Source organism: Atractosteus spatula, chromosome 1 (genome assembly GCF_055471065.1).
Source record: "Atractosteus spatula isolate fAtrSpa1 chromosome 1, fAtrSpa1.hap1, whole genome shotgun sequence".
NCBI classification, from domain to species: domain Eukaryota; kingdom Metazoa; phylum Chordata; class Actinopteri; order Semionotiformes; family Lepisosteidae; genus Atractosteus; species Atractosteus spatula.
This window is the reverse complement of record NC_142706.1, coordinates 67,813,616-67,826,353: the sequence shown is the minus strand read 5'-3', so window position 1 is coordinate 67,826,353 and position 12,738 is coordinate 67,813,616. Positions and strand designations below refer to the sequence as shown.

The following is a 12,738-nucleotide window of genomic DNA, read 5'->3' as shown; positions in this document are numbered from 1 at the left end:
TACTTATGTGCAAAGTTGAGTAGCTTTTTTGTACGTTTGTGGCTGATCTTGGAATTAATGTGATCAGTTAACTGGAACAATAGCATCTTAATTTGCTAATCAATCTTGGTGACTCGAATCAACAAGTCTACATTGCAGACAAATTAAGGCAATAATTAAGAGGCTACAGAGCCAAATCTTTTCATAGTTCTGGTTTGCAGTAATTAAAAAATGTGCCCTGGCTGTGTTTAACATTTCAACTAATCTATCTTATATTTAAAATTTGAATTTGTATCATGGAAAATTCGGAAATTAAAACAGTTTAGGATTTAAAGCGGAACAGTGTATACAAATTATTGCTGTTATTACTACAGTATATGTTTAGTTTTGTGGAAAGTTACTTTTAAAAATGATCCATTACAGTTCAAACTTGCAATTGAGGTAAATTGCAGCACAATGATTTTGTGTTACTTTACATAGCAACTAGGAGTAAGTAAAGATTTAACTCCACACTAAGAAGCAGAAAGAAGACATCGTTTCGGCTGTTGATCCTTGTTCGGGTGTATAAAACACAGAAGGACAAAGGACTGGGAAGGTGAGAAAGAGTGCAAACGAAGGGAGATCTGGGGGAGAGGTGTGAAAACCTGAAATCTGTAAATGAATGGAGACATTCTAAAAAGACAAGGTCTGGGTTTGAGGAGAATCTTGGCTTCTCGTGTTTTTCTGTAGTAGGAGTCCTGAGGCCCCTGTAAAAAGAACTGTCAGTGAAATGAGGAACTATTGTACTGGAGAGATCCTTGATCCTCACTGCTCCGAACGGTATTTATCATACTTGTGTTTGTTGTAGAAAATATATTCCTTCTCGGTAATCAGGCCAGAAAAGAGGAACTTGATACATTCAGGGACACAAGGGAATGACCTACACTGACAGGCTGAAGGACCTTGAACAAAGAAGACCATGGGGGGACCTAACATAAAGATTTAAAATCCCCAAAGACATTGACAGGCCAACATCTTCAGCATGAACCAGAGGACACACTAGGAAACTATGTGTAATTGTATTTAAAACTGAGAACAGGAGACACTTCTATACCCAGAGGGTGGTGGGTGTGTGGAACAAGCTACCAGGCAATGTTGTTGAAGTTGTTTTCTGTTGATGTTCTGTGATCAATTAAGTACTAGCAACCAAACAGGCAAGATGGGCTAAATGGCCTCTTCTCATTCGCATGCTTTTAAAAAATTCCCATGTACAAAGTAACTATATACACTTCATGGAAAATAACTGATGCTATCACAAAACCCTAAGTGAATCCTTCATTTTCCTACCTTTCTTTTTTATTTTCGGAGTTATGATACAATTACATTTCATTTACATATAACAGAGATACATAAACACAAGATAAAATATATCCCTTTTGTCCTTTTGAATAATACAATATTAGACATTCTCAGTTTGCACATATTCACATTCAAAATGAATGGTAAACTGGACTTTCAAAAACCTTGGACTAATGCTGCAAATGCTGTAGACAACGTGGCCAGTTCCTAATGAAGTTTATATTTCAATATTATAAAAAAAATGTTTATTTCTGTACATTACCATATACTTATGCATCGTAGGAAACTGCTAATTATATAAAACTAGCAGGAAATTCATCCTATTTTTTAATATTTGTAAAGGAAAATAACGTGCATATTGTAACGCATATATAATGCAATAGCATTTTTTTTTACTACTGTGTGTTGTATGAATATATACAACTGATGCCTATAAAATTCTAGCCAAAACCTGGAGCTGTACCGTAATGCCTTAAAATGTGCTAAGTGAATCAATCAGTCCAAAAAAGATTACTTCGGAAAATGTGAATTAATCACATCGTCTATCCAAATATTTAACATAACCTGAAATAGTGAAATACATATGCTGTTTGTTCAGATTACCCGAACACTTGAAACGATCTGTTATGACAGTAGATTTATAGTTGTTAAAATCAAAGTCTAGTACCGGTCGCTGACTCAATCATATTTGAAGGCTTTTGTCTCGGTTCTTGTGAGACTGAGCCCCAGACAGGAATTTTGGATGTCTGCGCCACCGTAGGTTTGGTGACGTACAAGGTGAGGCCCGCTCGGATTGGGTGATTTCAATAGTCGCGGGCTACTTGAACAGAGAAAGCAGCAGTCCAGTAACTGCAGGAACTGGGGTTGGCGAGGAGTTGTAAGTTAATCTCTGGTTATTGGGGATTGCTAAAATACTGCACCGCGAAAATACAAGAGACTCAGTATGGACAGCTGAAAGTGATACGTCTGGGGAGGCGGTGATCGGTTGTTTTTTTTTTAGTTTGTTTTTTAAATTTATTCTAGACTTTGGGAGGGGTATTGGAAGACCTCTCCGTTGTAGAAGACTCTAACCCTGATGTTACAGCTTATTTTTTTCTGGTTGCTTGCTAGTTCATAACGTCACAATTGTTAACCCGGATCTTCGGCGGTTGTTTTATTTTAAATTTTAGAACTTTATTTTAGCGTACTAGCTGAGCAACAATGTTTGGTATCGGTCGCGATCACGCTGCGAGTGACTTGCAGAAAAATCAAGACCGGGAAAACATGCTTTTTAAGCAAAGGGCTGCTGCAAAACACAGGCTTGAAGATCAAGAAAATATAAACCCAAAAGCTACAAGCAGAAGTGTTTTGGGAGCTTTGCAGAACAACCAGAGAAGCGCAAGACCCCAGCTACAACAAGGAACAAAACAGGTTGGTCGAAACTCTTTACGATTAAATTATGTGACTTGCATCTAATCGGTGGTGATAATATACATTAGATAAACTTAATCTGAGGTTTTCAGTGTTTTATTGCGGTTTGCAGTCTATCGGTGTTGGTGCTCGTCTGCAATTTCTCCTTTAGTGTGGTTAACTTCTGAGGTTGCGTTTTAAAAACGCAACGGCTTTCTACAGCGAGTGGACAAAACACTTGATGTAGTCAAGGAACTAAACTTAATCATATCTAGTGACCTTAGCGCCATAGAGGCAAACAACTGTTTAAATGGCCATTTGGTGTTTCCCACTGAACAGTCCGCCATTTTCAAGCCGCCAGGTTACTGCTGTAACGAGCTCTGCAATGAGTAGAGACGGGATCAAATTGTGGGATCACTTGTTTTGAAGTGTACTAATCAAGTTTTCGCTGACGTTTCCGAAGATTCTGGTTTCCCTTTTCCACGGGAAACTAATCGCGCGTCCGTTTTCAAAAAATGCATGAAAGCCATTTCTCAAGTTTAACTTAAAAGGCCGTGGCTTACGTTTCTACATTAATCTGGAATTGCCAACGTTGTAGAAACTTGGACTGTAATTCAGTGACCGCCATTTTAGATGATCATAGAAGCTCTAACTGGCCAATATGGAAATGTATGTAAACGTCCACTAATACTTACTGACGCAAGATGTTAATGTTTTTTGTTCTCAGGGCCATTCGTGTCAAGTGCTGTCCTGCGCAAATTCTGAGAACTATGGCCGGGATCCTCCAGAGAAGATGGGTGCAAAGCAGCCCGGTTTCACAATTCACGTGGATGAGCCTGATGGTGCTTGTACCAAGAAGCAAGTGGCCTCCAAAGCTAAAGTCCTCATGGAGAAGCCTCTGCTTACAATTAACCCCATTGCGGGGAACAGACAGCCCCTCTCTGTTATTGAGTGCCCTCTGGATGCCAGTTTTGGTAGGTGTTTCCTGAAACAAGAATGGCTTAGCTTAAGGAGGTAGCTCCTTGGAGACTGACTTGCAATCAATTGGAAAGATATTTATAGTTTTAAACCAAAAGAAAACTTACCTCACCTAGCTAACAGTGCTTTTTACTCTTTAACCCTTATGTAACCAAGCCTAGGCTTTTGTAATAAGTGCAGTATACCCTACCCCTGTAAAGAAAGAAAGCAACTTCTCATAATTGTAACTAATTTGGAAGTTGGTTTCCATTTTAAATCTTAATGGAATTACCCCTATTGTACTAATTCTAGGCTGTACTTGCTATTTTTTTCAGATTCACCAGTGGCTATGGACATGTCGGTATGTGATGCCGAGGAAAAACCAAGGGATGCAAATGAAGTGCCAGACTATGCTGTAGAGATCCACAAATACTTAAGGGAAATGGAGGTAAGAATGGATTTATGTTTTTCCAGACAAACCTGACACTTGTATTAGTTTGACTTGAATGCTTTCTTATATTGTATCCATAAAATTGAGACTTCTGGATGTTCCACTTGCCCTATCAAAAGGGCTTTGATGAAAACTCCCTTAATGTGCCCCAAGTTGTGGGGCTTCAACTTCCAAATGAAGGTCTCGTAGGATCCCTTTCCACTGTGGGGAGTATGACCTCCAGCTGATCCAAAACCTCCTCTAAGATGGCTATGTACAGGCAGATTCCAAAACCCAAATGTTTTAATTCTTTTCATTTTAAAATGAATATTCTCTTTCTCAGTTAAAGTCCAGGCCCAAAGCTGGCTACATGAAGAAACAGCCAGACATTACGAACAGCATGCGAGCCATCCTTGTGGACTGGCTGGTGGAGGTGGGAGAGGAGTACAAGCTGCAGAATGAGACGCTCTATTTGGCTGCGAACTATATCGACCGTTTCCTGTCCGCGATGTCGGTCCTGCGGGGGAAACTGCAGCTGGTCGGGACGGCAGCCATGCTGTTGGCTTCGTAAGTCTCACTCTACCACCTGAAACCCCCTTTTCAGTTGATCCTCTTCCCCTTGTATGAGACCTGACTTGGTTTCCCCATTGTGTTTAGAAAATTTGAAGAGATCTACCCTCCAGAAGTCACGGAGTTCGTCTACATCACGGATGACACTTACACTAAGAAGCAAGTGTTGAGGATGGAGCATCTTATTTTGAAAGTGCTGTCTTTTGATCTCGCTGCTCCTACAATCAACCAGTTTCTCACCCAGTACTTCCTTCATCAGCCAGTGAACCAGAAAGTTGAGAGCTTGTCAATGGTGAGTTGATGCCAACGATGCATTTATTTTTATTGAAATCCCTAATATTTCACTTCTGGGTTTTTAGTTTCCAGAACATGCTAGGCTGTGGCCTTTATAAATTTTTATACATCACGGACCTTTTGTAGTTCTTCCCTTTTTCATTTTTTGCACTTCTGTAGAAGTGCAGAGATGTACAGCATGCATTCATGTCTTCATACCTTGTTAATTGTTTTGCAGTTCCTGGGGGAGTTGAGTTTAGTTGACTCGGACCCGTTCCTGAAATATCTCCCGTCCGTTACAGCTGCCGCGGCCTTCGTTTTGGCACGGTATACAATTACAGGTGTTTCGTGGGTAAGTTCCTAATCTAGTAATGTTATGTGTAATATTCATAATTTGTCAACTAACAGCCCCCCCCCCCCCCCCCCCCAAAAGATTAATGTGATCTTTCAGAAACCTTTTTTTACTTTGCTGGGTAAAAAGCCTCTTGTTCAAATTAAGTGGTCAACTCTCAGGCTCATTGATTGCTGTGAATAATTGGCTTTCAAGGGCCTTAAGTAGTCCTAATGTTGACCTGATATTCACTGGTTTACATTCCTGGCTCAGTCTTTTCCAGTTCTAAGACTAAGAAGTGTAACTAGAAAACTGCTAAACTATAGTGAGTGTCCATTTCTGGACTGAATCCCTAGTGACTTCAAAATAAGCACCTCCATGTTTAGATTTGAAATGTATAGTGATCCACTATATCTTGGACAGAATTGGTAATGAGCCTGTTGAATCTATACAGACAATTTAAAGGGGAACTGCAGTCTGTTTCTCAGGCCAGTTATTAAATCTGTCACGTTCATTGGTATAGAAAAAATGTGAATTCACAAAATTGTCAACTTGGTGAAACTACTGTAGTTGTGATGTGAAGTGGCCCTTCCTGCTCACTAGTTATTTTCTAATTCAATGTGATATCCAAGCAGATAAGTACAGGTTGCAGGGCAGACATTACGCTGCAGAAATGTTAACTAAATGCAGGTAACATTTATAACAACTAGTATTTGTTGGCAGAGTGATTTTTTTTTTTTCTGTTGGGTTAAAGGTGATTTAAAGAAGCAGGCTTGTGAGTTCAATGTAATAAGGATGCAATGCATTACTGGAGGATTGGTTGCCTCGTTCTGAATTGCATAATACAGCACTGGATTTACCTGGAAGTTATTTTGTGATGTACACAGTAACCTGAAAAACTGTCACCTTTACATTTCACTTTCATTGTGGTTTGCAGTGTGCTCCTCAATGTTGGTTCTTTCTATCCCCAAAACTATAAAAATGTTGCCGTTCCCCTTTAAGGTATCCCTTCATCTCCATCCATCTGGAAGTGTCCTTTTTCTAAAGGTGTAACCTTTACATTTTTCCCTAAACAGTGATAGGATGCAGTCCTCCTACGGACAAACGCAAGGTCAGGTTAGCTGCTGTGTGGGGTTTTTAAAAATCATTTTGTTGATGAAGCTGATTGTGTGAACTGATTCTTACCATTTTGAATTTCCTCAATCTTTTGTAGTGGTATGCTACAACTATCTGTAGGCAGGCTTGTAATTCTCTTGTCTCCTTACAGCCGCAGTCTCTGGTTGAATTGACGGGCTACACTGTGGAGTCCCTCATGCCCTGCATCGTAGATCTGCATCAAACCTACCTCAATGCTCCACAGCATGCGCAACAGTCTGTGAGGGAGAAATACAAGGGTACAAAGTAAGTACCCCCAAAACATCTTTCGGGTAGCAACCGTAGTAGTTTAAAATGCAAAGTACATCTGGCTTGTCCAGCTGTGGGGTTAGTTTAGTCTGTACACCTCTATGCATCCATTTTGTAAGAGCAGTGCCTTCACACTTGGCTTTGTTAATCTTGAAGTGTTTCTAGGAAATGCTGAAGACTGTGACCAGCCTGATAAGTGTAACTAAATCTTTTTAGTTGGACCCATCTTGACTTCACGCATTCTGTTCTGCTGGAGTTTTTCTAACTAGATCCAGTGGGTTTTCTGGCAGTGAGTGATTTTACTGCCAAAGATTCAGGTCCAGGTTTTGGCATTACTTTGGTTATGTATCTTTTGTAGGGATATAGAACTCCCAGTATTTGGGAAACTTACCTTGCGGTCTCGAAGCTTGACCGGTTCACATTAATTTGAAATATTTACATATAAATAGGAATAGCAATTCTTGCTTACAGTGCACAGTAAACTGAGTTACCTTTTGGTGAGGTTGGATGACGACTCGGATTTTCTCTACCTCTTCCCACTATGGGGGGGGAAAGACCCACCAAGACTTGGGTATGTGTTGATCACCCACTTGGTTTAGGAGAGGCTGTTACTTGTAACTGCCCCCTCCAACACACTTCAGATGTAATAAGGTCTTCAGAAAGTGCAAAGCCCTACAACATTCAGGTTGTTTTGGAAAATCTTAGTTTGGCTTGTGAATGCCCATTGTGCGTCCTGTTTTATAGCTTGTCTTTGATATAGCCTTGAAAACTGCCACTGTTGTCTAAAGCCTTAATGTTGACTTGTTTTTCAGGTACCATGAAGTTTCTCTGATTGAACCACCAGAAAAATTGATGCTGATTTAAAGTTGGGAGTTTTTATTTCTGTGGGAAGACTTTTTTTTTAGATTTTTAATGTACAGTTTTTTATTTTTCTAATGTCACTACCATGACCAGAGTATTTCAATAACTGCAAGCCATAGATTTGTCTATGGTATATACAGATGCCAGTTTTGTACTTTTAATGTATTTTATGTGCAATCTTCTAGGGTGTTGATTATTGACATTTATAACTGTCTCAAGTGTAAACTGTATTCCTCATACCATGCCTTGAGGAGCTAACAGATTGTGTGAGGTTTTATACCAAGTAAAGCTATTGGAAGTTATAAATGCTTTTTATCTTGTAAATTCCACCTTCTATAATAAAGGTACAGTTGACATACTGTTTCTCTTGGTGTCTTTCTTGATCTGGAAAGCTAGTATAGCTTTGGGTTTGGACTGTTTAGAGATGCTTGTCTAAACTGTATCTTGTTAATCCCACTTCAGAGGCCTTTTAAAATGACCTCTTTAGACAACTGAGGTTCTTTGACCTACAGGGGGCAAGCTCCCATGGTGGTGAACTACAGGATATTTGATTTCTAAGTGGGTTTAAGTAGATGAGGAGAAAATTGTGCTCTTTCCTCAAGTTCATTTCCTGTAAAACTGGGTTCTGAAAGTCTGCTTGGATCTTGGTTAAAGACAGTTAGGTTACAACTTGAGTGTTCTCATGCTTTTGGTAGTTACTACCTTATGTCCATATTTTACTATTATAGCATGTGAGTTATGCTTTTTACTGTCTGACAAGCTTAGACTCCCTGGTGAGGCCCTGCATGGATGGGTGTTCTACAGGTAGCTGTGTATGATGTCAACAAAAAGAGGTTCCAAAAGAGTGGGTGAATGTAAGATCAGGTGCCATTTGCTAGATTATCAATACCTGAACCAGAGGTTAATGACCCATACAGTACTTAGGCTAGGCCAGCTCAGACATTAGTTTGCAGAGTTTTTAAAACTCCACATCTGTGTTAATGCATTGAAAGCAAAGCTCTAAACTACTCTGTAGAAATCCCATTTTATCTCAGTCCACGTAGTCAATTGTGGTGCTTTAGTAGCTCTAACCTGACATTCCCTTTCAATTACTTTAGAATTGGTCTAATATATAGCAAATTTTACATTTAAATCCCCATAGATTAAATATCAGATGTTGAATTAGTACCTGTTATAATTGGTAAAATGGCCTTTCACACTCCTGTGGTTTCACAACTGATTTAACAGCTCATACATTTGTTAAATTGATTTAAACTTTAACATGCAGGAACTACATCACATCCAAGAGAATAAATGCAATCCGAATGATTGCTATGGGGATTGTCTCTTGTGTAGATACCTTACAAGTTTGGTGTCAAGTGTTACAATGTGTATTTCTATGAAACATGAGCAGGGGTTTCCTGTCATATGAAGTGCTAAGGGAATGTTTGAGTAGGTAAAGAGGAACAAAACAATGATCCTAATGTATAAATATGAATATACCTATAAACTGTACTTGGCTCTGAAAATTCCATGCTGTAGTAAGTGGTTTATGATTGTTAAAACCATCGGCAAGTACCCTGCACATTTTTTGCCTTATTGGGTGAAAAAAACTCAATCACAGAAATGTCCAGGAATGTATTTTATGGTTATATTTGGTCCTGTGTATTTCTAATTCATTATGAAGACTAGAAGCTTAAAGAAAATGAGTGATAACTGAAAAGCAAACATACAAATTAAAATATTAAACTTATGCATTTATATATATGCATATATGTATACAAAACGTTAGCACATTACATTTTAAAACCAGCGTTTGTTAGCTACTGACAACTTGCTCAAAAGAGTCAAATAAAATTAGAATTTATTGTTGACGTTTTGTAGGTACTTAGTGGAGTGGGAACAAAGCTGGTACATTATAATTGGTATCTGGAGAATGAGTTCCTTTTATTTACAGTTCTGCACCATAGCTCTTATACCCTGGCGTCTATCTACACAGGCACGAGTTATGGGCTGGTGGTCTCTTGTTTACATATGCCCGCAGATGGTTGCTTTGCTAGACGTTGGAGAGATTTAATAAGCAGACCCACGCCGCTTTGTCTCAACTTGTCCGGCTGTCGGAGAACCACGCTGTTTAAACCGGTAGCCTGAGCTACGAGTACCCGATGACGTAGCGCTGAAGCGGCGCTCTTTGTTAATACGAAGCTTGTCTGTTAGGAATAGTCGCCTTTCTACACTTGCGAAGGGTTCAGTGCGCGCCTTTTGCCTTTAACGTTATATTTGTGGAGTCATGCTCAGGATAGAAGAGAAACAATTATATTATTTGAAATTGTACAGTGATTACGAAGCTGCTTTAAATAGACCATGAAATGCTTAGTAAAATCGGTAGATTCTCATATACCAACAAATAAATTATGTATCATAAACACTCATGATTTTAAATCCCCCCCCGTTTTGCGCACTATGAACCGGTTTGGGGAACCACCTCGAAAACCGATCAAACTGGAAATTCCCATTTTTCTCCAGTGGAAATTAAGAAATGGATTCCAATAGTCTGAAGTGCTCTGTATTTGTTTAAACTGCTCGGCAGTTACGCAATCATTAGATTACTAGTTAAATTTCTATTTGTAATTAATCTGGTCTCTAGCAGTTTATGAAACGATGTGAACTGAAAGGTACTGGTCATCTGTAGTCACTGGTAGTTTTAATCATTCAAAGATTTATGTAACTTGTTTATAAACATTACCAGTATTAATTTAAGTTTTGCACATATGTATCAGACAATAATAAGGAAGTACACCCCCACGAAAGGGTGTGTTTTTCAACATATTTGCGTGTATGAATATTTGATTTCAATTTAAAATATTGATAGATAAAGGCGATCTAATTTAACAAATAACAATGAAAATTATTCTTTGCAATCATTTATTCAACAAAAAAAATGTCAGAAATGCAATTGTCTGCTGTGGAAAAAATAACTACACCCCCTAGCTTCAGTAGCTGCTGTTGCCCCATTTGGCAGAAATCACTTCTTGTAGGCATTTCTTGTAATTGTCTATCAGTCTCCTACATCAACTTAGAGAACTTTTTGTCCACTTCTCCTTACAGAACTCCTTCAACTGTGTGATGTTTGAGGGCTTTCTTGCATGTACTGCCCGCTTCAAGTCCACCCACAGCATTTCTGTGGGGTTAGGATCTGGGCTTTGACTTGGCCATTCCATAACCCTCCATTTCTTCTTTTTGAGCCATTCTTCTGTGGATTTGCTTGAGGGTTTTGGGTCATTGTCTTGTTGTAAGGTCTGCTTATGGTTCAGCTTCAGCTTTTTGACAGATGGCCTCACATACTCCTCAAGTACTCTCTGGTACAATGTGGAATTCATGGTTGACTCCATGATGGCAAGCTGCCCAGGCCCTGAAGCAGAAAAGCAGCCCCAAACCATAATGCTTCCATGCTTTACAGTTGGTATGAGGATCTTTTGGTCAAAGGCAGTTTTTGGTTTTCTCCAGACATGATGTCCGGCATTGTGGCCGAACAGCTCTATGTTTGTCTCATCTGTCCAGAGCACATTGTTCCAATAGTCCTGATCTTCACCTAGGTGTTGTCTGGAAAAACTTCAGTCGTGCATCTATATTCTTTTTTTGAGAGCAGAGGCTTCTTCCTTCCTGACCTCGCATGTAGGTCAAAGTTGTGCAGTCTCTTTCGGATGGTTGCCTCACGCACTTTTGACATTGACTGAGGCAAGACTTGCCTGTAAATCCCTTGATGTTATCCTGGGGTTCTTGGAGACTTCCTGCAGCATCTTTTGGTCAGCTCTTGGGCTGAATTTGGTGAGATGACCAGGCCTGGACAGATTGTCAGTGGTTTGATTTTCCCCAATTGTAGATGATCTTTCGGACAATGGAGTGATTGACTACAAATTGCTTGGAAATGGCTTCAAAACCCTTCCCAGACTCATAGGCATGAACAATCTTTCTTCTGAGGGCCTCAGAGAGCTCTTTTGATCTTGGCATGATGTAGCCACACACCTCAATTGCTAAGACCAAACCAGACCTGAGGTTTCTGATGTTTATATAAGGCAGTGCCCTCCAAGTTACTCTCTAATGATGTTCTAATCATTTTCACCTGTTTTGGTGCAACTGATTCTATTTTTAGGCATTTGATGCAATGATAAAGGTAAGGGTGTACTAACTTTTTCCCTACAAGGAAATTGCATTTTGTTGATTTAAATAGTACAAATGAATGCAAAATGTGATTTTTTCAATGTTATTTTTAAAAATTTGATCACCTTTATCTATCGGTATTGTTGAAATGACAATCAAATATCCTTTTGTCCAAAAATAAAAAAAAAAGACAAACCCTTTCATGTGGTGTCCTTTTTCCACACCACTGTAACTGCAGGCTGCAAACTACATTTCTTTTTTGTTGAAGTTGAAAGGTTTAAAAGAACTGATCGAGTACCTATGAGGTACTATATACCCCTTAATATACTACCAACACAAAAAATATGCACCTCTCTATGCATGTACGTTTTTAGACAATGAAAGTATATGGGTTTATAATACCGATAAAATGTTTAATGCATCAATTTGATTGTTTATGACCGACAGTAATAGCTCCAGGTGCAAGCTCAGCATAAACCAGGAGCTATTTTAGCTTCTTGACTGCCAACCCTGCCAAGCCTGCTGAAAAGAAGAAAACAGAGAGAAAACAATACGCCTCTTTCATCACAAGCTTTAGTCCTGTGCCAGCAGGATGATGGAGGCTGTACCAAGTCATCACACTGCAACTCACCATCTGGGGCATTCACTGTCAACAATTTCTAACCTGGCAAGATATTATAACCCAACAGTCAGGATCTGGGAGATCATAAGTCACAACACCTTACCAAGATTGATGGGGAGGCTCTAGTGTGATGGTCTGGGCAGGAGCGTGTAGTCATGACAGAACTCCACTTCTAGCGATTGATGGCAACCTAACTACACTACAAGCTTCGTGTCTTTGACACTGGCTTTCTTGCGGGTTAAGAATGTGTCATTTATGCTATATATGCCCTGCTCACCAAACCTGAGCCCCAGTGAGTATTTGTTGGCTGAGACAATGTGGCACCTAGAGCTCAGAGCCAAGTGAAGATCTCTTGTCAAACCCTGGGAACCCACTTGTTGAAAGTACTGTATGTGCTGTTTCTCTGCAAAAGGAATGTGAGAAAGTCCCACATCTGTGAAGCAT

At 39.5% G+C, this 12,738-nt stretch overlaps 1 protein-coding gene across 1 annotated transcript; it reads left to right on the top strand.

Moving 5' to 3' along the window:
* Positions 1-2,168: 2,168 nt before the first annotated feature.
* Positions 2,169-7,888, top strand: ccna2 (cyclin A2). The gene is made up of 8 exons (XM_088919431.1): positions 2,169-2,727; positions 3,434-3,680; positions 3,999-4,111; positions 4,437-4,660; positions 4,751-4,955; positions 5,175-5,288; positions 6,535-6,668; positions 7,484-7,888. Exons 1-8 carry the CDS (start codon positions 2,518-2,520, stop codon positions 7,533-7,535), a joined length of 1,299 nt encoding a protein of 432 aa, XP_088775557.1. The 5' UTR covers positions 2,169-2,517; the 3' UTR covers positions 7,536-7,888.
* Positions 7,889-12,738: the final 4,850 nt, after the last annotated feature.